The sequence below is a fragment of the Calidris pugnax genome, unplaced genomic scaffold, assembly GCF_001431845.1.
Source record: "Calidris pugnax isolate Ruff unplaced genomic scaffold, ASM143184v1 scaffold11, whole genome shotgun sequence".
Lineage (NCBI taxonomy): Eukaryota > Metazoa > Chordata > Aves > Charadriiformes > Scolopacidae > Calidris > Calidris pugnax.
In genome coordinates, this window is record NW_015090803.1 from 8861066 (window position 1) to 8886855 (window position 25790).

A 25790-nucleotide genomic window follows, 5' to 3' on the forward strand; every position below is an offset into this window, starting at 1 on the left:
TGCAGAGCTGATGCTCTGGGGCCCACTGCAATCAGCTAAAGAAGAGTTTGGAGCCTCCTGTATCCCACAGCCGAGCAGCGCTGCTCTTGCTGCAAGAGGGTACTTGCATTCTCCCCTCTGCCACAGGGCTGGCTCAGTCTCATCTGCTCTTCCCCAGCTGAGAAAGTGCCTCCGCCACTTCACAAATGGCAACATCCAGGTGGAGATCTAACAGAGGGGCTTTGCCCTCGCAAATGGGTACCATAGATTTGCCCAGGCCCATACTGCATTCATACAGAGAGAGAGAGAAAGGGAGGAAAAAAAGGGAGATGTTACACCCACATCAAGTAAGGAACGCTAGCCTTCATCTTCATCTCACTATCACCACACAGATTTCAAAGACTTGAGGAACTCCTACAGAAGAGATTCAAGTCCAGGCAAAAGGACATATACTATATGCAATTTTAAAATACAAATTCCTCTCACACTGCCAGGCTGGCTTTTGTAACTACGGACTTCACATATTTAGACTGGCCAAGGACCCACAACCACATGCCAGACACAGCTTTTATTCTCGTAATCAAAACAGGCTCCATGTGTGTTAACATTCTTCTTACAAAGATACATACAGGTAGTTTCTATGAACCAGAAACATACTGTTTTCGACTGTTCACACAGTACCTAGAACAGATGCAGTCCTGAAGAGCACTTTAGGCCCCCTATTGTAATAAAAGAAACAAAATCCATGCAAGGAGAAAGTGAGATTTTAAAACATGCTTATTTAAAATAAGTTTATTATAATGAAATAATATAAAAGTCTGACAAAGTTCTTAACAATGCTCCAACAGAAGAGAGACAGATGCTGTATGATTTGAGAGATGATGCTGACCAGAAACGTCAAAGTATTTTAGGACTCAACTGCTTATGCCAGCACAATCTGTGCAACACTTACACTGGAAGGGGTGATTTTGGGGGCAAGAACAAGCCCTTAGAATTAAGTAAATTTAAAGTGTGAGGCAATATACCTTCTCTTCGTTTCAGACGTATTTCAGCACATATAAGTAAGGTTTGCAGTAAGCTCTACTTGACATTGACAAAACGTATGCCCAAAATTGCCTTGAAAAAAAGAAAATAGGAAAGGAAACCACAAAAGCAAGCTGCTTTGGTTTTCAATTTAGTCACCATATTCCGGAATGCAATTTACTTGGGAAGTTTAGTTTCAAGTAGACATAAATCTCAAACTTTCAAGATGACTTTAAATAAAGGAATTAGGAAGTAAATTTTGGACCCCCTGAATGCTGCAATGCAAAATATAGAGTGCTAAGCAAAAATCAGGAAATGAAAACAAGGAAGTTTCATAAATTAAAAAAAGAAAAGCTAACCAACCTTTGGCACATCTGGAGTATTTGGGAGGAGAAATAACACACCAAGAAAGGGATACTAAAAATTATAGTCAAAGATCACATTTTGAAGAAGAGCATGCCAGTGGGAGGGTGAACATGTGTTTAAGTGAAGCACACACACGTCTACGTTCTAAATTCAAAGCAAGTGCTTAAATCCTTGTGCAAACTGTGTCAGGTACTGCCTGGGCTTGCTCAGGGCCAGTAAGTGAGCTATGATACCCCTTCTGCACAAGGGTGATTTTATATTGCTTGGAGCACGCAGTAGTTTGCAGGGTTTGTTCACCAAGGGGCTGCAGAAGGCAGGAAAGAGGCACAAATTCAGTTATTCCTGCCCCCCTTCTCTTTTTTTTTTTATCAGTACTATGCAGGCAAGGGAACAGAAATCAGTCAATTAAAAAAAAAAAATCCCTGTGCTTTCCCTCAAAAGAGGCAGAACTGCCAATTTTGAAGTGTCCTGATTTAAATTTCATCAGTGAAATTAAAAGTTCAAAGTGGTGTAGTTTTCCTGGCAAAATATGTCAAATCAAGGAGAAACTTCAGAGAAAAGCAGAACATCCTCCACCTGACTGTGAGCCTGGCTGCCTGCCAAACAAGTCAGGTCTGATTTTCCAACATTACATTTTTATCACTTTCAACACTTCCTGCTTTGTGCTCTTAATAGAGAGATGCTTCAGTTTGACTGCAACAGCTCCGGCAGCAAGGAAGTTGAGGACGGAAGGAAAGGAAAGGGTGGTGACCAGGTGAGGGAAGATGGAAAGTTAGCCACATAGGAACATCTAAGGGTCTTTTCTGGTGTTTAAAAAGCATTTTAGGGCTCCGTAAAGCTTTTCACAAAAGCTGAATTGATAAAGAAAAGAAAGGGTTAGAAGGTCCAGCATATGGACATACGTAACACTGTTTTCTGTGATGGTCCACATCCCTTTGCCAAAGGAGGCTGCAAACAACTGGAGCACGATTTGGGCATACTTTTTAAATGTCCAGCCAACCAAGTGACCTTTTCCAAACTATGGAATATTTTTAAAGCAAACAGCTGTAACCTAAATCCTGATGATGCTTTATAAAGATCTTCCAGTGAAGGTATATGGCCCTTAACTTTAAGTGCATCTGTTAAAGGGGGAGACCCATATAACAACAGTGTCAAGATGGGATGTTTCAATGACTCCTTAAGTTTACATTAAAGCACTTGAGAATCCAGTTCATATTATACAATTGTAATGTCACAGAACTTCAATATGCAACGGAGTATGATGTCTTAAAATAGCAGAGGGGGCTCCAGAACACAGTTTGTTTAAAAAAAAAAACAAACAACAAAATAAATAAAATAAATAAAAGCCTCCCATTGCTAAGCAGAACTCGACTGAAATTATTTGAGAGCTCTGCTCTAATGCCAACAGCACTATATTACACAGGTGTGTGTATGATCTCTATTCAAATATGCTGACAGCCATTATTCAGTACTAGATAGCACTTCTATCAGATTGCTTTGGGATTTACCATGTCTCAGCAAGGATGTGCACTGGATAGACACTGTCAGTGCCATACGCTGTATCAGAGTTCTATGCTCAGCTATACTATTACACAAAAAGCAGCCTTACTCCCCTAGGGTAAAGCTGTGATTACTCTTATTTTGCCATCGCTAAGTAAAATCCCTGAGAATATGCAACTGTTAGACATTGAAGGAAACAGCCGAAAGCATTTCTGAAGAAAAGGGACGCAAAACTTCAGACTAGTGCAGTTTAAGAAACCAAAGCAGTTCATGTAAAGTATACAGAGCAAGGGTGCTGTTATTTAAGAGTCATACGGACCACTATCAGTACCCAGGTCAGTTGTTCATAAATGTCAGCCATTAAAAAAAAAAACCACCAAAACAACAGTAACTAATCAATGAACCAAACAAATCAAACAGAAAGCAACAAACTTGTCTCCAACAGACAAGAGAGCCTGCTCTGAGGCAGGATTCCATGCTGATTAGAGGATATGCAATGTAGACCACTCTCTATTTGTTAGAGGAAAGAAGAATGGTAGTAATTGCTGAACCAACGGCCCAATGAAGCTTATGGCCCAACAAAGCTGTTAAGATCCCTGCTTACAAAATAAAGCCTCCTTACCTTTTGCATCAAACTGTTGGGTCTGACACACTACTAACAAACCAGTGGTTCTCCCGCTATTTAAAAAACAAAACAAACAGAAAAGCCAAAAATAAATCTAAGGCTAAGTGCTGAATACACTTTCCTGCTACTGGAAAAGCTTAGAGCAAAAAGGGAAGCCAATTTTCACAATCTTCACAGGTAATTTCTAGAGAAGAGGGATCTCTTCCTGCTCTTCCCATAGCCCGACCTGATATTTTGTGGAATTGTGGTCTCCATTACCTTCCCAGAGCATTCAGGTAAGAACTATTACAGTGAAGTTTCCAACATAATAGCTGAAAACCCTGAGGAAACCATGTAGGGTAGAGAGCTGGTTGTTCTGCTGCAGGGGTGGTTTCTTTCCATTCATGCTTAGAAGCGGCAGACAGCCAAATCCCACAGGCTCTCTGCTTCATTTTTAGCACTGCAAGTAGTGAAATAATTGAATGGAGCTTTGGTCAAAAGTTTTACTTTGTACTCAAATATATACTACTTCACTTAAGAAAACCCAAAAAACCTAAAACTCCCACATCCTTCTGATTCCTCTTGGTGTATGTAGGAACTACAGATAGGCACAGCTCAGAGAAGATGACAGGAACAAGAAAGACATGCTGTTTAAACACCTAATTACAGTTCTGCTACCTTGCTTTATACATCAAGTGTGATGCTTGGTCTTTTCTTCAAACTTCATATGCCTTTCTTAAAGCTCCTTAGAAAGGATCAAGTGTTGGGTGTGCAGAGAGCAGGGCAGCAGACCTGCAGTACATTCATTTTACTGACAATGTGGCTTTTAGCCTAGCAAAAGCCAGTACTTCTCCCTCCTGTATTTATGAAGATTTACTAATTCTAAGTACCTCATTAGCACAGCCTTCTCTCCTCCTGCCCATGAGTTAAACTCAACTCTTTGCCCAAAGCCATCTGAAGCCCTAGGACACCACTGAGAGACCCTAAAAGGACTGCTTTATTATTTTTAATAGCAGCAGTGTTAAGGAGAACATTTTTGTCTGTATCAGCAAAATGGGAAAAAAACTTTTACTTTCTTGATTTCCAGTCACTTTTACATCATTTCAGATTTTCAGGTTTGCAATTGGCCCAATGTGTAATGGTTCCATGACAAATTCTAGCTTCTCCAACGTTTACCCATTTCATGTCCACTTTCATGAAGTGTCTGCCCATAATGGCAGCCTAGGGAGGATTTTAATAAAATCTGCTTTTTAAATTGCTAGCTGTATTCAGTTTAAAAGCAAGTATTACATTTTCATGTGAATTTGATTTAAGAAAACCCTAAACACAAAACAGAAAAAAACACCGAAACCTTAATAAACCAGGATGATGGACGTGATCTACCACTCTGCTGCACACACAGCTCTCCCCTAAGGTACGGGAGTGAAGGCCAAATTCTGCTCTGTCACTTTTATGAGGTGAAGAGAAGAGGGAGCTCACAGGCAGGAGAAAAACAGTCAAAAACATTCATCACAGACATAGTTATGACCCAAAGAGAAACAGTACCTCTGCATTTAAACACAAAACAAGTGCTAACAAAAAAAAATAATCATACATACCCTTCCCCAAAAACACTCACGACACCCTTCCCACCTGAAAAGATACAATGAACAGAAACGATGTCCAAAAAAAAAAACCCAAAAAGAAAGGAATCTTTGTTAACAGACACAGTCCCTGAAGTTTTAATACACGGTCTTGCTGTAGTCATACCACCTCATCCGACTCCAAACCATGTACTTCATAGAGAGTGTCCAAGATATTTAGCTGCTTTTCCATGGCTGGTAAATAAATGTTGAGGTCCCTCTGCATTCCTTTGTAAAACGTTTCTTCCTGAGGATCACACTCCTCTACAGACAGAGCTGCCACAAAGTCTTCGTACGTTGGAGCTGCCCTTAAAGCTAACTGGGAGAGGAATCAAAGCTTTTAGGTTTGCAAAACAGAACAGGAAAAGAAACCAAACTAAAGCCATGAAAAACAAACTCCTAAGATATGCCTCTCTGCACGTAGATTGCATAACTTTAATGTATTTATGTGTACGTGCATATGTTAAGATTTTTAACTGACAAGGTATATATATTTTTATATATAAATATATATAACTAACATATATATATTTATTATCTCTATGTAGATCCCCAGTTTAAGACATCTTTAGAGAGGTCTGATTTTTAGGAAGTGAATCAAACAGGAACCCTAAATAAAGTACAATTTGTTAGGGGAGCTCCCAACCCAGTGTCACACACCTCAGTGGTGAAGTCCCATTCCCAAAACAGTCTTAGAACACTTTCCCCAACATTTCTGTTTCTCCCAGTCAAACGCTCTGTCACGACTGCCTGGATAGAGGCTCTTCTTTTTTCTTTTCTAATTTCGGTGATGATTTCCAGTGACAGACACGAGGGGGAGCTGCCAGACTGGACAAAAATACACCACTGCCTCCAGCCAATATATTCTGCTTCAACTCCCCGACATGTTCTGCACTAACCCTTCCTGAATGCTCACATCCAAGGACAGATCAATCCTCAAAAAAGCAACCTAAGCCCCTCACTCTTCATTTAATAGCCCCATAAGACTGCTAAAAAACACATAATGAAAAAAATGTGCCCGCAAGCGTGACCTGTTTTGGCTCCAGAAAGCAGGTTCCACCCTGAAAGCCCAACGCTGGACACAGGGATGGTCGCAGGCCTCACCCAGAAAATATGGTCTGACAAGGGAATCCATTCGCTTTAATGCGTATAATTTTAACATGGTATATTAATTACACAACATTTAACACAACATAAGATCACATTAACAACACCTCTAGCTCTGTCAGCAACCAAGATAATTACTTACCGCAAAGACCCCGCGGACAACCCAACCATGGTGCTGCCGTAATGTCTTTCCATAAGCATTGTCTTAAAGGAAGGGAAAAAAAAATTAAAAATAATTCCAGAGAGATGTATGGCAGTTTTAAATTTGCATCACAAAGAGGACTTAGAGCTTAGAAACGACTATTTAAAGATATATTCTTGCCACTGGATGGAAATAATGGCTGTTTCTGAGCACCAAAGTTATGACTGAAAGAAGGTGACAGATTTGGGATTTCTGCATCAGGGTCTCAGCTCTGCTGTCACATCTTCTTCAACTCATCCACAGCAAGTAAGTATTCTAACAGACAGGAAGGCAAATGTAATTTTTATTTGACTAACTATGCTCCAAGCCTAACACTTCTACCTAATTCTCAGTTCAGTGCAAGTCTGAGAAAATAATATTTGGGGTGGAACAACCCTGCAACCTGATGGTTAGCCAGCCTCAATCGAGGTGGTTAGCTCAGGCATTTACATCTGAGGGTCAAGTCTTAAGGGTCATTGGAACAGAAAGCACAGGGCCCTTATTAAAATAATCCTCAGGATCTCTATTGTGAGTTCCCCTGAGTGTAGCCTTTGATAAAGGCGTTATGTTCCTAGAAGGCTCCACTTTCGTATACAAAGTTTTCTATATGAAGCTGAACATCTTTGAAACGCATTTTCCCAGTCTCAGTTTATCACTGTTGTCATTTTATATCCTTGTCCTTTAGTTGAATTTTTAAGTATCTGACATTGTATTATACTTTCCCTGAGCTGTTCACCTTGAAGAAAGAGAATCTCTACATTTTGCTGCTTTAGGTTATTTGCTCAAAAGACTGTAGACAGTTACTACTGGAAGAGAGTAAGTAGTTGGTAAAACATAGCCAGAAGTTTTGCTCTAAAGTACTCCTCATCTATCAGTCTTATGATGGGGGAATGCAGCTTTTTTAACTTTACAGTAGGAGTGAGAATCTACGAGAAAAGCACACAATACTAAGAGCAATGATATAAGGGAAAAAAGAGTATTGTGTAGCAAATAGGACTGACAAGACTATTGTCTACCTTATCAGCAAGCGCAGGAGACATTAAAAACACCAGAAGTTGAAAAGTTTGGTTAGATTTAAGTCCCAAGTAAAAACAAATCCAGTTAGAAAGCTGGTTGTTCCTCAGAAGATCATAAGAACTGGCAGATATTCCATTTTTTATTTTAAGTTCATTAGCTTGACATTTGAGGTTGCAGAAAGAAAACATATACCCCATCTTTACTTGAGATTCAAATAGCACAGGAACTCCTAAATACGAAACTGTAACAGTAAACCAAAGCTGCACTGGTGATACAGACACGGAAGAGCTTTTCAGAGGGAGAAAGGGAAGGAAGAAGTGAGAAAAAAACCCAGCTGCCGGGGACACAGAGCAATTCAAGAAGTAATTCAGTGCTGAAGCCTTCAGACTCAGAAGGTCAAATAAGTGCCTTGACTTTCTGTGTATTTAACATCCACATCTGGTAGCAGAGTATTTACAGTCCTGCTTCCAAGAGCTGCTTACATACTTCGGTGTAGTATTTCTTTTTACTAATCCTATAGGACAAGTGCTTAGCTGTTTAAAAGAAGCTAAAAAAAAAAAAAAGCAGCTTCAAAAAAAGCCCCAACTGTTTTAAAGCTGTTTTAAAGGATTATCATAACACTAGACTGCACTCATATAGTTACTCGGGAATAACCAAGTCAAGTCTAAGAGGCATCTGTATTTTGTTTTATTCTTGCTGTGGGCACTAGCCTGACTCAATAACCTTCAGAAATTATGTAATTGGAAAATAGTCCTCTTTTTCTGCTACAAACTCCCTTCTAACTGATACAGGCAATTCAGTAGCAAAGAGGTGATCTCAATGAGTGATGCCCAATCTCAGAAGGAACAAAAAAAAATTAAAATAATCAAAATTGACCAGGTATCTAGTAATCTGCCTGAATCAGCCATTTTCAAGAACTGCAATTTTCAAAAAAGTTACCCCTTGGAGATTACTTGCATCATTAGTCACTGAAAAAAAAAGAAAACACAGGTTCTAAAGGAGAAGGAAATGAGCCAAGTATGCAAATTCAGAAGCACAAGAAGAATAAAGCAACTGGCACTTACTCAGAGCTGTTTGGATATTCTTTTCCCCGTTCTTCACTTCTGTCAAAAATCCTTTCAAGAATTTTAAGCCTCTGTCAGGATGAACCCACAAAATAAAAAGAAATCATGTTTATAACGAAGTAACCCAAAGTAAAACAAAGCCCCCAAAGTGGCACTTCAACTCAGAAGTGCAATAAAATTCAGAAGTGAAGACACTATTTTCAATGTGAATAAAATGTCCCACATTCTCCAGCCTTTCTCCTAGCCCAGGGAAGGACACTTTGCTAAAACATTTCTGCTGCAGCCTGAAATCACCTGCCTGATGTTCTGGCCCAGCAGGATCAGTCACTCACTAGAACTTCACTTTTACAGGAAAAAAGGTTGCCTACAATCGGTTTTTCAGGCCTTTTGGCAAAGTTGTGGTGATACGTCCACAGACAACACATTAATCTTGAACCTAGCTGGTTTGGACTGATGGAGCCTGTGGAAAGTAACTGGTTTGCTGCACGTACATAAGCTTGGACTGGTGAAAGCCCCCTCATTCCACCTTAGCAGTTATCTGAGTAAGTAGATATGAGGTCATTACCTTTTCAGCCACAGGAGAGCCTCTGTAGCAGAGTTTCTAACTTGTGCTACGCCAGCATTCACTTCGTGGAGCACTATCTTCTGAAGGGTATCAAACTCTTCTTTGTTGGTTATAAATTTCTGGTTTATTTTCTGGAGGGAAAACAAGCGGCAAAGCTTTAGGCTTTTATGACCAAACAGTGGCTTGTCCTAAAAATACCACCTATTTATCAGGACTCTTCCCTGCAAAGGGATACCACAGATCCCTAACCATGTCACACACTCCTCATGCTGGGCACATCTTCCCAGGGCACAACCCTGGACACATCTGGCAAGCCATCTGGTTAAGGCAAACAAACAAAAAAAAAAGCATCTTGGTCAAAGATTTACATGGAACCTACCACTTTCTGTCTGACAAAATGCTTTAGGTTCACATGACATCCTCTGCACTGGTGGAAAGGAGTTAACTCAAACTGCTCTCTGAGCAAAGTCCCATTTGCCCCAAGCTTCAAGTAAAAGCAGGATTGTCTTCTGACAACTGCTAAGCTACAAACTCTCAATTACACTTAGCGTTCATTGGCATGCTTAAGCTTTTAGTTTATTCCAAAGTTTGGTATACACAACTCCTCACAAAAATAAGAGGGAAAATATAAGAGGCAGTTAAACAGAGCCATCTTCTACATTAAAGGAGTAGCTGCCTATCACTTGACAATAAATATTCAATTTTATTTTTTTTAAATAGCATTCTTCCCTCTTGCTATTTTCAGCCTCTCAGTGGCCACCTTCAGCAAGGCAAGTGCAAACCTGCCTTACTCTGCACCAAACAAATCTGAGTGTATGAAATGCTCCTTATCATACACTCAGGAGATAGGTTTTGCTTTTCTTGTTTTTCATTGAAATAAAAGCTATGAAAAGTCTCACTATGAATACATCTTGTCTCACAAGTAGCACTTCAAGCCTTTTCAGACTTGGAGCTGGAAGGACTGTCAGAATGAGAACCAAAACTGCAGGATCTGCCCCAACTGGCTGTGAGGCTCCTTCTTAACACACTAGTTTGCTCCTACTTTTTTGAGGAAAGGGGTTTTTTTTCCTCTCATGATTTGTTTTACAGTCTGAAGTCAATATTGCTAGCGTCGCATCATGACTTACAACCTATTCAGCTCAGAATCAAAGTAATATCATTAGGTGTAACAGATGTTTTACTTGGCAGTCAATCAAATATTTTATAAGTTTGTGCACAACAGCTGGATTTATTAAACACAGCATTTACTGTAAGAATAGAATTTGGGGCATATCAGCATTCTGATATGACAGATGGTAACATTATTACATAGCCTTCCAGTATTGACTCCTACAACGAAGATTCTTGAGCTTTAGTACTTAAAATTGATATTTTAGTTAAAAAAAAAAAAAATCAGTGTTAGAAATAAGCTGTTACCTTGATGTTACCTACAAAATCCATTTTAACAGGAGCAAAAACGGTTGGTCCCAGCTTGTCTAGAAAAAAAAAGGCCATATTTTAAAATTATGTCTTTTTCCAGTCCTCAGTAAATTAATTTTATTTACTCTCTTAACAATCCTTCTAAACGGCAGAATACTAAATGAATGATGTCAACTGAAGCCTTTCTTTGGTGTAGAACCAATCCACCCTACTTGTATGAGTGTTAAAATACATTGGGAGCCTTCAAAAGGGTCAGTGCTTACAGGGTCCTCACATCTACTGTTAGATTCAGGGGCCATGTGAGTCACAGAATCATAGAATGGTTTGGGTTGGAAGGGATCTTAAAGATCATCTAGTCCCAACCCCCCTGCCATGGACAGGGACACCTCCACTAGACCAGGTTGCTCAAAGCCCCATACAGCCTGGCCTTGAACCCTTCCGGGGACGGGGATTCCACAACGTCTCTGTTCCAGTGTCTCACCACCCTCACAGGAAAGAATTTCTTTCTAATGCCTAATATAAATCTGCCCTCTTTTAGTTTAAAACCATTACCCCTCATCCTACTGCTACACTCCCTGATAAAGAGTCCCTCCCCATCTCTCCTGTAGCCCCTTTAGATACTGGAAGGTTGCTATAAGGTCTCTTCAGAGCCTTCTCTTCTCCAAGCTGAACAATCCCAACTCTCTCAGCCCGTCCTCATAGCAGAGGTGCTCCAGCCCTTTGATCATCTTCGTGGCCCTTTGCTGGGCTCATTCCAACAGGTCCAGGTCCTTCCTATGCTGAGGACACAGTACTCCAGGTGGGGTCTCACCAGAGTGGAGCAGAGGAGCAGAATCACCTCCCTGGACCTACTGGCCATGCTTCTTTTGATGCAGCCCAGGATGCGGTTGGCTTTCTGAGCTGCCAGCACACATTGCCAGCTCATGAGTCAGGGACTGCACTAGCTGGAGATAGAAATCTTTGGAAAAATCAAATAGCAGCAACAGCTAGTACAGCTGATTGTGTGCCACCAGCAGTACTAGCAAGGCATTCCACGCTGTTCTTTTGAGGGTAAGAAATTGCTGTTCCAGATATACCCATAGATTTCCAGACAGCTTACATGGCTCCCATCTAAATGGGAGTGCATCCTCTACAAAGTGAAAGAGTAAGAAACATCTTCTGGTACCAAATTGATTCCGCTGATAGCAACTATTTTTACTACATCATTTTGGTGAAGAAACAAATTCTCCAAACCAGCTGCTCCACGTTTTATCACAGCTGGCAGCAGTCAAAAGCAGTCAGAGGCACAAAAAGAAAGAGCTGCTTACCCAGAACAGGCACAATTGCATAACATGACTCCAGAAACTCTTCTGTCGGTATGCCCTCCTCCTCCCGAAGTTCAATATCGCTGAACCTGGTGTCCAGGACAAGCAGAAAAGACTGTTACCTTAACAACTCCTTTTGTGTAACTTCTAAAGGCAAAATGACATTTCACGCCCACTTCACCAGCATAGAGGTAAAATTTATAGACATGGAACCACCAACATGGCTTTCGTTTCATTAGGTTAATGTAAATGACTGCAGAAAATACACATTTCGTGGCATGCAAGCAAGGCCTGTAATTACAACCAAGGAAAAAACCTCCCATTCCACTCTGCACAGACAATTCTACAAAGGATACTTTCTTCATTTACTGTGCTGTATGCAGTCTTGTTAAATAATCTCAGCAAATACAGCTTTATAGACAGAACAGACTGAAAAATTAGTCAATTAAGGGCTTAAAGTTTTCAATAATCCTTGCAATTTACATTTGCAACATGTACTACCTATTGCTCATGACACTGAAGAAGGTAGGAGAATCATTTTCATTTCTGTCTTCCTCACACAGGGTCAATCCACTTAACGAATTCATTTCTGATTGCAGCAACTTCTGGGCACCAAAGCTTTCTACAGCTTGCAGCTTGTTCTCTCCATCTTCTTTAATGGAGTTTAATGGAGTTTATAGGAAACAGAAGAAAAACAAAAACAGAAAAAGAAAACAGCCACACACCCACATTGTTATTCCTGTTCCTTGTGACATGATCTGTCTGAAGGAAGGTATTTGGATATCCGTATCATGCAAGTTTAAAAGCTTGCCCTGCGAGCACCATGACTCTCAAAGTTCCCCTTCTGTTGGGTGCTCAGACCACCTTTCACCAAGCCCTCTCCCCATTTCTTTTAACCTCACAGACCAAGCACCAGGCTCCAGTGCAGGTGGGCCCACACATCCCCAGCAAGGACAGCCTGATTAAGGAAGAGCATTGAAGAAGTGATTGGGTGCAGCAGGGAGTAGACTCATCTCCTTGAAAGAAAGATTACTTCTGACATGGCTGTAAATAACTTCCCCAGTGCTGATAAAGTGGCAGAGTGCTTTTTCAAAAGCAAAATAATAATAGTGATTTGTTTGCTCCTTCTGGTAAGTAAACTGGCTGCTTAGATGGGTACTGCTACGATATCAAAGTCTGCTATATTCTCCCTGATTTCCATGAATATCTTTTTCCAGAAGAATCAGTTGCCTCTTCCCCACTGTGGTCTATTTTATTTCTTCTTTGGTGTCAAGTGCATCTGCTTCATACAGACAGAGCATTACACGAGCACCTCTGAAGGAAATTGAAGCCTCAGACACCCAAAGAAGGGTCATACCCCATACATGGCAAGACCTTCTGACCTCACGGACAACTGCAGAGAACAACTCAAGGATCAAAAACTAAATATCTGCAGCATCTGCAGTGTACAAGCCGTGGCTACAGCACATCTTGCTGCCACACTGTCAAACTAGCATCCAAGACTTCCCAGGGAACCTGTCCCTCCAGGAAAGGGATACTTTCAAATGCCAGTGAAGATTTACAGACCTGAAGTGGAATTGAGCCTCTGGCTGAAGGAATCAAGCTGCAAGGAACTTGCTTCAAGTGAAGTCTGAAAACAAACTTGCAGCTTGCCCTATTACTTGCAGAACCACCGAACAAGCCTGTTGCTAGGTGAAAAAAGAACCACTTGCTCCCAGTAACAACAATGAGAATTCAGCCATTCTTCCCAGGGCAGAAGAAAAATGGTCTCGGCCAACACTGACTGTGACTCACTCACAAGCAAAGTGACTCTGCTAATGAAGTGGAGTCTGAGGGATGTCACCGATCTGTCCCTCACCAAGACACATGGGCTGGTGAGTAGAGAAACCGTGACTCCAAGTCCACAGTGACTCCACAGGAGTGCTGTGCATAAATCCCAGAGTCCTCTGAAACTCCAAACTCAAACACCATAAGCCCTAAATGACAAACACAAATTTCTTACGGGACTGAAAACGCTTGAGCGCTTTTAAAGATTGACTGCTCCTAGTAAAGGCAAGAGGGAAGGAAGAGTACCCGAGACAGGGTAGAGCTCTGGGGCTCACAGGGAGCACCCAAATACAGGGAGCACCCAAATACAGCCATTGGCAAGATGGAGCCCCGGGCTGGCTGGCTCAGCCCATCCCACATGGATGGCACTGCACATCCTGCACCACCTCATACTGCCAGCAAAACTCTGCAACTCTCATGTGCGTACCCAAGAGGCGGTAGGCTTCTCTCTTTTTGGCACAGGAACAACCTGAATTAGTTCAACAATGTTTTACTGAAGTCACACCCAAATCGAAGCGTCATGGTATTGCCAAGGCAGTGGAAGAAATAAGGTGCTTTCTAGTATACTCCTAGTGGCAGAAAAAGGGTTAATTTTCTATAAAGATTTGTCAGACTGATCAAGAGTGACTACAAGGTCAACCCCTCTGAGACAGGCACACAAAGCTTCGATGCCCCCCTTCTGACAGAGCAGCCCTACATACACTAGCAGAGGCGCCAGCATTCCCAGCGGAGGGCCTCTGGGAAGAACGTGTCTGTCCACAGCTCAAGCAGTGCCCAGGCTCTGCCACGCTGTATTGTTACACACGTCAATCAGCATCTTGAGGAGCTTCCACTTGTCCAGAAAAGAATTTTTAATTTCCTTCCCCATTCAGTCCCAGGTTAGCTATCAACATGGGCAGGGGCTATGCTGAGAAGACTTGCAAAGGGCAGATGCCAGACTGAAAGACGCTGACATTCTGTCTCATGAGCAGCCAGGGATCAGCACTCTCACGGGCAGCCCACCCCTCCCTTCATTTACACTTAAAGAATAACGATCCTGGATAAAAGACAGTGCATATATTTACCTGCTAAATCCTCTGCTATGTGATCTTCAACAGAAATGTCACTGCTCCCCTCATTTGTTCCCAGGTTTAAACATTCCAGACTTTTAATAAGGGTTTGCTCTTGATGGTTAATTTCTGATTTTACAGAGCCATTTTCACAGGGGCTCAATTCCATCTGCCTGAAGAGAGGGAAAGAATAATGGTTAGTGTATAAAACATTGTTTGGTAAACTTGTGAAAACACAAATAACAATAACAGAAAAATAGCTGACAGAAATTATAAGCTGTCACAGGCTGCTCTGAGCAAAAGAACTTGTCTAAATAATAAAAGGAATAAGGCAACTCTTTGAGGCAAGTATGATTAACGATTCAACCTCAGTTTGCAGAGTCTGAATATATTTACAATGACCTTTATTAAACAGAGACATAATCAAAAAAATACAATTGATTACAAAAAAAGAAAAGCACAGGCAGATATTGTAACTAGAAGAATATCCTCCCATTAGTACTTTAAAATATATATCTTTGCCACCTACTCCACAAATCATAGCCTGTTCTTCATCAATGATTTTTTAAGTTTATGGAGTGGAACCCAAGATGCAGGAAAGAGCACTGAAGTGGGTGAGAGATGGCTAGTGACTGACCAGTAAGTCACCAAGTGGAGGGGTGAGAAAAATAAAAGGGAAAGGGCTGATAAAGAAGAGACATGAAGTGGGGTGAGCCAGCTCCCCTTTGTTGCACCTGATTCCCAGTACGTAGCTCAGAGCAATACAATTCTGCCTGCATCCAGTACTACTAATATTAAAACTATGGAAAGAACAGACACTACCAAAAACAGATTAGAAAGAGATTGACAGTAAAGACTTCTATTATACCTTTCCGTTGCGGTATGACTGGACAAGACAGAGTGCTTTATCTGTAAGATAAATGGGAAGGGGGAATATTCTTTAAAGCAAGAAGACTGTATCATGCTTCTCAAACTTCACATTTTATTAAACCCAGGCTGGAGTGAGCAAAAAAGCTGAAAAGCTAAGCATACACTCACTAATTCTCTGACCTGGACGCAGTATACAGACAAACACAAAAAAGGTGCTATGTTATTTCACCATTAAAATATTGGGGGAAAACAAAAGAAAGAAAACCAGGAAGCTTTTCTCAGAAGTTAGCGAGTGCCAAGTGAGACACCATAGAGTATGTGGAAAAGAAGAAACGAGGCAGTTGAGTTCCCTTTGCAATAATGTTTTCTTTACTTTAGAAAATTTATGAAAAACCAGAAGAAACGTAAAGCCAGATACCATGAATGGTACGGTGAAGTACTCTCACTTCCCAGATGCAGTGACACATCCACCTTCCTACATACACCTTAATCTGCTGTTTGCTAGAGATGCTCCAGTTTTGTGTACATAGTTGTGGATCCAGGATTCAAGAAAGTGCCCTTGTCATTAAATGGATAAGCTCCTCAGCTCCTGTTGGCATATTACCACAGGTCCAATGCTGCAGTAGCTTACAAGAGTAGTAATTGGTGTGACCTCCAACAGTGGAACCAACCTGCCATACAGCCAGGGCATTTTGAAACACCACTGTCTGCAGCTGGGTCAGGCCCTAAAAGTTAATACTTATCAACTTTCACCTACCATTAAAAGTTAAGAAATGGGTCACTGCTTATTAAAAAAATAAGCCCTACCTCACTTGCAAACCAGAAGAATTAGCGGAGTATGTCCAGTGGAGGACTACTAGCTATGATATGGGTAAAAATGCATTCCCTACTTCTACAAATGCTACTTTAGAAAAGGGCACCTTCCCTCCCATGCCAAGACAGAGAGAAAAGGACACTGGCCATTACCTTGTTTGTTCTGAGAACTGCTAGATTTGGGGAGCCAGGTGGGGTCTGATGCAATAACTCAGAAGTGAAGGCAGTATTTGCAATCTGCATACATTCTTCAAGGGTCTTCAGGAAGGTGTCACAGGTCGATTTTAACAGAGCTCCCATATCAATCCCGCTCTGTGGGAAGAAACAAATTGGAAGACGCGGACTCGCCACAGAAGACCAACTTGGTGCAACTAATGTCTACAAAGCCCCCAGCTGCTACAGTTGTGATTTCTGTTTAACATGAATTAAAACGCTGCTCAGAGAACTGGCATCACGTATGACTGGGGCTATGCCCCCTCACTGCATTACCACTCGCCAGCCTCTCCCTACAACAAGCTCAGTACACTCGTATTTTAAACACAGTGCCCCTTAGTTATTTATCTCTGGTGTTAAAAGTGTATTAAATACTAAGCCTTGATGTATTCAACAATGGCATTCTGTAAAACACCACTGACAGCAGAAATGAAAAGTAAACATATAGACACAGAATGATCTGCAGATAATAATTTCTAAAATCCCATGAACAAAAAATTACTGCAATTGAAAAACAGGCAGAATGAAATATCACGTTGCTACAATACTCTTCATCTCTGCAAAGTGCAGTTATTGATGCTGAAATGCTTTTAGCAATAAATCTTTCGTGTTAAATAGTGGTAAGATCAGGGAAAGTGAGTTTTCACTCAGAACCATGAACTGTGAGTTGGATAAACATCACATTACTTGTTTGTTGTTAAAACCTGTGAGCTGCAGGCTCTAGCAGTGCCTTTTAGTCATTTATACACCACATAATTCTCTGCGCTGTCTGTTAATCCACCATAAACAGTTTATCAGGTATCTTTATGGAGATGGTTTGGACAAATGATTAACCATCAGGTGTTTTGCCTGCCTGTCCTGCACTTGAAGACCCATCTCTCCAGTGTGAGGCATCCTGGAACTCCACACCAGCTTCGCTAGCAAGTGCATCCCTCATTTCTCTCCAAGCAAGGGGCAGATCACTGCCATCAAAATTGTTTTCTTAAATCAGGCTTCCTTGGTCAGGAAGATTTGCAAGGTTTGAAACTTTAACTTAAGTGAGGCTAATGAGACAGCTTTTTGTAGCAATTTGGGCTTTTTGTGATCTGAATTGTCTCTTGACCTTTTAAGGGTTTTGGCTGAGAACAGAAGTGAGCAAGATATTAATGATTCAGGGGCAGAAAATATGTACTTCTTGCAAGTTTCTTTTTATAAAAAAATCTTCTTCTTTGATCATCTACAGAGATGTCATTATCTATACCACAGATATATCTCATCTCACTACTTGCTGCCCCAACACAGGAAAAGTTATTTGCAACAATACAATATTACTCCGTGGGAACAAGATCTGTTGTATGGGTACATTATTTCCCCACAGGTTCTCTGCAGAAAGAAGATGCCTTATCAAGTAACCACAAGTGAATACTACACTGGCTAACCAGAAGAGTTCACAAAGCTCAAGGCTTTACAGACATAGTCTACACCAAAAAACAGAGCTGTACCTCTGGTTCTGATGCACCAGAAATGCTGGCTTCCTTCGTTTTATGCACTTGTTGAACAAGGAGGTTACAGTACAGTCTAAGTTCAGACATTTTAGTCTTCAAGGCTTCTGTGTTTTCAGTGAACTCTAAAAGTGAAACAAAAGAAGAGTTGAACTTATTGTATCCATCCTGCAGTATACAATTTTGGAAAGCTGCTGAAATAGTATTATCCAATCTAATTCAATCAATACTTCCTTATTTCAAAATGTTTTCTATCAACTCAAAAAGATGAGCTGTACTGGCCATAAATTACGCTCATGACAGGTAAAATACTGTTTCATTATTTGCCATCATAGACAGGAACAGTATGTTCCTAGACTTAAAACACAGAGAAAAAGCAAGTACACAACACTTGACCTTAAAGGGCCTTTTAAATAGGACAAAACCCCTACCTATCACATTTTTTTTGTTTTCACAAAGTAATTTGAGGTGCAAACAATTAAACTGCGAATTAAAAGACTGGGGTTCTGTGTAGAAAACACTGGAAGGAAAAGATGCATCCTGTCCAACACAGAGGGACGAATTTCATACATATCCTTGAATCATAGAATGGTTGAGGTTGGAAGGAACCTCTGGAGATCAGCTAGTCCTGACAGGGTCAGCCACAGCATGTTGCTCAGGGCCATGTCTGGTCAGGTTTTGAACATTGCCAAGGATGATGCCAGAGCCTCTCTGTGCAACCCATTTCAGTGCTACCTCATCCTCACGATATAAACATTTTTGCTTATGTCTTAATGGAGTTGCTTGTATTTAAATTTATGTCCATTTCCTCCTGTTCATTCACTGAGAAGAGTCCAGCTCCATCTTTTTAATGCTGTCCCATCTGATATTTCCTTTAATCATCTTAGTGGCCCTTTGCTGGACTCACTCCAGTATGTCCATATGTTTCTCGTACTGGAGAATGCAGAACTGAGCAGACTAATCCAGATATGACTAACACTCAATCTGAGATTTGTCAGAAGCAATTTTTTGACATCAGAGTCCCAGAATTACAAAATAAATTAATTTGTCTGTTAATAAGACTAAGATAGTTTAGTTTTGCAGATAAATCAGTAGCTTTTCACCCTGTGCTACTGTATGTTAGTTTATAGATGTAACTGTGTTCTGCTTCTAAGCACTGTGCATCAGACCCCCGTGTTGTGTAGGACATGACAGTAGCATCTTCTGCTCAGCTCTGACCCAGACTGAACCAGCAGATGCAAAGCCTGGTGAAGATGTACATAAGGCTAAGAGGAGAAGTGATTTCCTCACCTCAGGGAAAGGAAGTGCCTTCCCTGCATTCGCTCAGGATCACTGATACGTTAACAGTAATGTGCTGTTTTCTTATCTTCTGCCTAGTCATTGTGCTGAGGTTATGCAAGGTAAAGGCATGAGGTCTCACACCGACTCATGAATAACACCACGCTAGTAAACAACAGGGGTTTTCACTGGGGTGAAAGTGAGATTGTTGGTGAAAGCAGAGGGGTAAGTGAATTAATTTTGATAGCCTGACCACTATCAGATTTCAGTTTCTGAATACTAGTATGCACATTTAAAAACAATTGCAAACCTTTATTTTAATTACTGAGAGAATCTTGAAGTGCACAAACCACCCAGTTAGAACACGAAAGGAAAGGGTCTGAGAAACTCCAAAGCTCAAGAGCCACTGGTATGAGAGGCTTGGTCACCATACTAAGATGGTTGCACAAGGTGGGGGTCTTACCTTCATGCAGTCAGCACTCCAGTGGCCTGTAGCCAGGAGCTACTTGGTTGTGTTTACAGAACCCATCAGCACATAGATTTCAAATTATTCATACATAGTATTTTTTAAAGAAAATCCAAAGTTTTCAAATCCCTGCACTGAGAGTAAACACCTGAGATTTCTAGCTGGAGTTCCCACATGGCTTGGATTTTAGTGGCACCAAAGACCTGAAGCACAGGTTTAACACAAAGTTCAGGTATGGAATTTATGTGTACACCTGCTAGGGTAAGGATGCGGAAATAAAAAGCAAACAGCATGCACCAGGAAAAGGGTTTTCTTGCCTTTTTCCTTCTGTGTCCTGCTGTCGGTCAGACAGGCTTTGGCAGTTCCTAGTGCAACCAGCCACTTTTGCCTTTCAACTGCGTTTCTTGCCTTCAGATAGAAGTACTGTTCCCCTGGGATGATCAGGTCCATTCGTGTGTTATCTGCAGGATGAACTGGAAGCAACACAGATTTCAGACCAGTCTCCCAGCCCTTCCCAGCCCAACCAAATATCCCAACAGATATGTGAGGTGTCAGGTCAAACAGTAAGGAAAGAGAAGGAATCTACAGCCCCAAACTTCCCCTGTTGCCAATTTATCACTTCTCTTCTGAGTTAGGGAATAGCCAGGACACACAAATGTACAGCTGTGGGACTAAAGGCTATGAAAGGCAGTTTTGTGATCAGTATCATCTGGGAGCCTTTGTGGAAAGGGCATCCTCTTCTGGCAAGTCTCTCTTTCAGGTTTCCTGCCCATAACCGAACCTCAAAGATGTGGCAAGTAATCCAATGTGAGTGGGCAGACATAATACTAAAGTTTATTATTCGTATTTCTAGCTTCAGCTTTGTGCCTATGAAGGGTCATTTGAAGCTATGTGATATTCCATGACAGTTCATGAAAAACAGCCTACATGAGCCACCAGCATGTAGGATACCCATGACATTTGTGGTTTGCAGCTCTCTTAACATTTTTAAAATACTATAGAATAAAAACTGGCATATAGATCAAGTTACTGAGTTACTACAAAAACATACCAAAGGAATCAAGACACCAAATAGCTCTTGTGACCTGAAATCTCATCTTAAACGCGACATTATTGGACAAACTTTGTGCAGCTGAATGTTACTGTAACTTAGTTACCTTGAATTTCACACACGGCCATTTGGATGCTTCCCTTACAACCCTTCCAGGCATCTTCCTGAGAGTCATAATAGGACAGGATGCCACCACAGAGAAGAAACCATCGAGGCTGCCAGCCTGAAAAACAAAACTGCATTTCTCAGATACTTCTCTCCCAGCAATTCCACCAGCTCTCTCATTCAGAACTCATTGCAAATAAGACCCCAAAGATTCTCAGTCCCCCCAGGAAAATTAAACCCTTTGAAGGTTAAATAAGATTTGTGGACAGGCCTGGATGTTGTACACCACAACCCCTGCTTGCTGGCAGCTACCTGTCCTTCCTGCGGGTAGCTGGACCACAGCGATATGTTCCTGCTATGCCGTATGCCATCTTCAGTAGCTTTACTAACACGGCATCACTGACTCGCTCTCTCTTCCAAAACCACCTTTTCAGTCCACCACCCCTCAATCCCTCCCATCACTCCTCAACCCACCTCTTCACTCTTTCCAAAAGCCACCCCAGATGTCTTGCCTTGCACATCTTCCTCCCTTGCAGGAAGGGCTAGGCAAATTGTCTTGAAAAGCAATGGGCAAGCAACTCCTAAAAATAAGGGGAGGACAGAAGCAGATGTGCTGATTTCTGAACACCATCCTTCAATGAAGCAGTTCTCAATAGCTCTTGAAACTCCTGTGTTGCCCCCATAAGCAGTAGCCTTGAATTAATGACTTGCATTTCTGAATACCTTCCCAGAGAATAACCAAAACACCAGGCTAGACCAAAATCAATAATTCTGGGTACATTTCTGCCAACCCTGCTGCCCGACTTCAGATGCAAAATTACCCCTTTTGTTTTCTTCTTTTGGAAGCAATACAGCAGTATGAAAAGATATAAATAAACAAGACACGACAGCCATCATTTAATGTCTAATTAAAAACTACAAGCTCATTAACTTAAGAAGAAATGAGGCAGCAACGTCACTGGAGGAAAGCAGCTTTCATTACTGAGCTGCAACAAGCTTCCCTGGCCAACGGAGCGAGATACCGAAGCTCCCACACTGTGCCAGCAAACCATCTCTGCAGAAAAAACATTTCGACGAGATCACGTGGCTCCTACGCATCTTTGCAGAGTGGCTTCACTTCTGCTGTCCCTTGCACCGGGGCTCTGCCAACCAGCACGGTGCCTCAGGAGACCAGGCTGAGCTTGGACCAGTACCACGTTGGAGGAGGACTGACTGCTCCTTACCAGCTAGGGATGGATTCCTTAGGCTGAAGCCAAGTCCAACTCATTTTAAGGTTAGAAAGTCCTAGAGCCACAGGTTAATAGGAGGAGTACAGTTTGGGGTTTAGTAATTTTTTTTCAACGAGCAATACCACGGCATCCAGGCCAACCTGGTCTATAGATTGCTGAACCTTGGGGGTGGCCAGAAAACAAATTGAGCATAAATCCTTTTTCACACTCTTCTAGAGCTCTTCCGTTATTTCCTAGAAAAATATAGAAACATTACACATGCCAAAGTAGTCTCAAAACTTCTTTATTTTATATGAGAGGAAAAAAGTCACAAGAACAAGAATTAAAAAAAGAAAAAAGAAAACAGAAAGACTGATTTTTATTTGTCTTGCCAACAAAATAAAGAAACTATCTTAAAAGTCACTATTGATATGGAGGAACTCACAAAAAAAGGAGGTGATTGTTCAGCAGAGAGCCACAGTTAATTGCTTCAGACACTCAATGGCACAGAACCAATCCTTTAAATAATGCACAGCGCCACAGTCAATACAAGCCTCTAATTCAGTCTGGAGATCCTGCTGCTGCACATGAATCATTTCAGCCATGGTCCTACAGCTCACAACTGCAGCTGATGCTCAACCAAATTGCATCCCATCAATCAAAGGCTGTATGTTGGCTAATTGATTGCACAAAGCACTCTGCCTTCATCACATTGGAGGCTGGTCAAAAATGTGTTATGAGTCAATATATTTTGCTGAGGTTTTTGTTTGGTTGGGTTTTTTGGTTCTGGGTCTTTTTTTTTTTTTTTTTGGAGGGGGAAGCAGCAATTATCTGTCTTCCTTTGCAGAACCAAACTCTTCCTTATCAGATATGTATGAAAAAGACTATGATAGGCAATTGTTAACTAGGACAGCATATATTTTCAAAACAGAATCGTTACACTAATAAAAACACATTTTTGTTAAACAAAACAAATTAAGAAACAAACAAACAATCACAGCAAGGTTCTGTCAGAAGATGCACTGACCACCTGGTACTCACTGACACTGAGTCAGCAGCCCCGGGAAGGTTAACCCCAACAACCAGCTAAAAATAGCGTGTGGCTGACAAATCATGGGCACTGCAACCGGGGTACAATCTTCAATTACAGGAGCTTCACATTTGCAGACAAGGAAAGAGCAGAGGAAAAAAAAAAAAAAACAAACCCAAAACAAAAACCAAACTAGCAAAAATAGACTTAGGCACTTCCATGAACACAAGTCTTGGGTTATTCAGTTTTATTCCCTCCCCGTAAACTGTCCTAGAAATACTGCAATTTTTGGAACTGAGCATTCAGACTTCACCTGATATAGAAATTTAAAGCTGAACCTTTTGAGGTCTTATGGTACCAGCCCTAACACAACTTTGAAGAATTTACTAAGCCTGTTTGTAGCAGCGGTGCACAGGCAGGACAAAATATAGCTCATACTTTCATTTTAGAGGCACAGTAAAAATCGACCTTGCTGGGGAAAGATATATATTTTTAAAAGACAATAAAATGCAAAGCATAACAGAAGTGAGCAGCAGCTTAAGGTCTCAGCCATAGAAGAAAGAGAATAGATTGCAGACAACTTCACAGACACTGGTTAAGGTCCTAATACATATTGCCCTCCTTTACTAAATTACAGTTAGTACCTGCAGTACTAACTGGACCTGATCTGATATCGTCCAATACAGAAACAGGTATTTAAGCAGTCTGTGCCTGCTAAGGATTCAGCATTTTTCCAGAAGTTTCCACAGCCTGAAAGATCTGCCTGCTTTCCCCGCTACGCTTCAGGAAGTCTGGATGCAGCTATCACTGAGCAAACTTGACATTTCTTGATAACGCAGTTGAAATTTGGACATAATTCAAACTTTAATGTTACACAACTCAGACTCCAGACAGCATTCATTCCAAAGTGCCAAGCCTGAAGGAAAAAAAACCCACATTTGAAGACATGTAGATCATGTCAGACATCCATAAAGCCAAACCATCTGGGAGAATTACACACTCAAGAAGTCAAACTGATGACCTGGAAAACAAGCTGCAATTAAGAGATGCCAGTTCCAGTTGCATTTCTAAAAGGCACAAAGGCCAGACACCCAGGTTTTTACTACTGCTTGCTTTTCACTAGAATTATGTAATGCTTTGTGCTTATTAACTTCTTGAACTTCAATGTAAGTCTTTCTAAAAACTTATGCAATAGGTAGTCCTTGGACTTCTTTGACCTTAATTTAGATTTTAAGTGTGGATAGGAGATAATTCTGAAATTTCCATATTATGGAATAATAGGAACAATTAAAGCCTTCCTCACATCCCTACTGCCAATAGCACGGGCAAGACCCAAGACTTGGCTGCAGTCCACAGCCCAGTAGCAAAGCAGGGGCAGATCCCTGCTTTTATGTGCAGGGTCACAAGAGAGTCCCAGAGCGGCTCGCTCTCACAGCAAGAACAAGCAATGTCCACCTTTTTATCCCACCCTGAGCAAAGCAAGATGTGCTGTGTGGTCATCGTACCACCACCTACCATTTTTTCTCCCAGTGCCTGAGGGCAGAAGAACCACAGCTTCTGCCCAGTGCTGTGCCCACTGATAGCTGGATGAGAGCTGCTCAAAGAGGACCAAGACAGTGCCGGTGCCTTGCAAAAAGCAAAAGAAAACCCAGTATATTTCCTTGCCCAGTTGCCAGTGCTGCTGTAAGCCTGTGAATGCCACCAGGTTCACATCTTTGCTAAAATCCAGCCTGCTCCTGGTTGTCCACCTAGTAGCTGTTGGCCAGAAGATAGCACCTTCCCCTTATGCAACTGTGACAGGAAAACACCCGCCTTCCAGTTATGAAGAAAGTCATATTTTCCAGTTAGAGAACACATCTAACAGCCCAAATGCAGGACCAAGTCAAGAGATCTTTTTTTCCAGCTTAGAAAGAAGAGTGCTGAGCTACCATGGACCATCCTGAAAAAAACCCAGAGCTGCCTGCATCTCCTCACCTACACAACACAAATGCTTCATACTGGCCCAAAAGGACCACAGCTGGTCTTAACACGCTCATGTCTGCTGGACAAGGCTTCCTCCAGGGAATTAAGGCTATGGAAATCTCCATGTCACAAATGGATGAAATGCTGGTTTTCAAGGTCCCACAGCACCTGCAGTCTCAACTGTTGGGCACCCAGCTCTCAGCAACAAGGTGCCTGACAAAGTTCAGTTCACGTGTCTCATGCTGTCAGCCACCACCAGGTCTCCAGTCAGGAAAAGTGTTTAGCAAAAGAATATCTTGCACAGGCCAAACTTGAGACTTTCCCCCCTTTTTTCCCCCTTGCAGCGAACAGAAGCGATACAGTTAAAGGGTTATCCTGACATAAGCGATCTGCACCCAAAATTGCTGTCTGCTTTTTCCATACAGCCTCCTAAGGCTTCCCCAGTATTTTGGGAAGGGCAGCCCCAGGGCACTGGAACACCTTTTGCAGCCTGAACTCTGTAGCGAAACAATTTGAGAGGGTAAAAATCCAATCTTGAGGGACATCAAGTGGGGGGCATGAGGGACACGAAAGTCACAGACGAGCGTGTGACAATCTGTGCCTCTCCTCTGAGCTATTATCCGTTCACCCAGACAGCAGCTTCTACAAATGCTCATACTGCAATTTTACTCTGATTATGTGCATAT

The 25790-nt window shown here is 41.6% G+C and overlaps 1 protein-coding gene across 2 annotated transcripts in view; it reads right to left on the bottom strand.

The window, feature by feature from the left end:
- Positions 1–532: 532 nt before the first annotated feature.
- Positions 533–25790, bottom strand: part of PLEKHA8 (pleckstrin homology domain containing A8) — a 31249-nt gene continuing 5991 nt past the window's right edge. Inside the window, exons 2-14 of one of the 2 annotated variants that reach the window (XM_014937823.1) lie at positions 20906–21022; positions 20066–20221; positions 18005–18129; positions 16464–16622; positions 15496–15536; positions 14643–14800; positions 12253–12400; positions 11755–11840; positions 10445–10503; positions 9029–9159; positions 8464–8534; positions 6344–6405; positions 533–5413 (exon numbers count right to left, since the gene is read on the bottom strand). In XM_014937823.1, the coding sequence (XP_014793309.1) occupies positions 5216–5413; positions 6344–6405; positions 8464–8534; positions 9029–9159; positions 10445–10503; positions 11755–11840; positions 12253–12400; positions 14643–14800; positions 15496–15536; positions 16464–16622; positions 18005–18129; positions 20066–20221; positions 20906–21022 (1511 nt within the window). In that variant the 3' untranslated portion in view covers positions 533–5215. Of the gene's footprint in view, positions 5414–6343; positions 6406–8463; positions 8535–9028; positions 9160–10444; positions 10504–11754; positions 11841–12252; positions 12404–14642; positions 14801–15495; positions 15537–16463; positions 16623–18004; positions 18130–20065; positions 20222–20905; positions 21023–25790 lie in introns of both variants that reach the window. The other variant, XM_014937822.1, reaches the window with a different exon arrangement.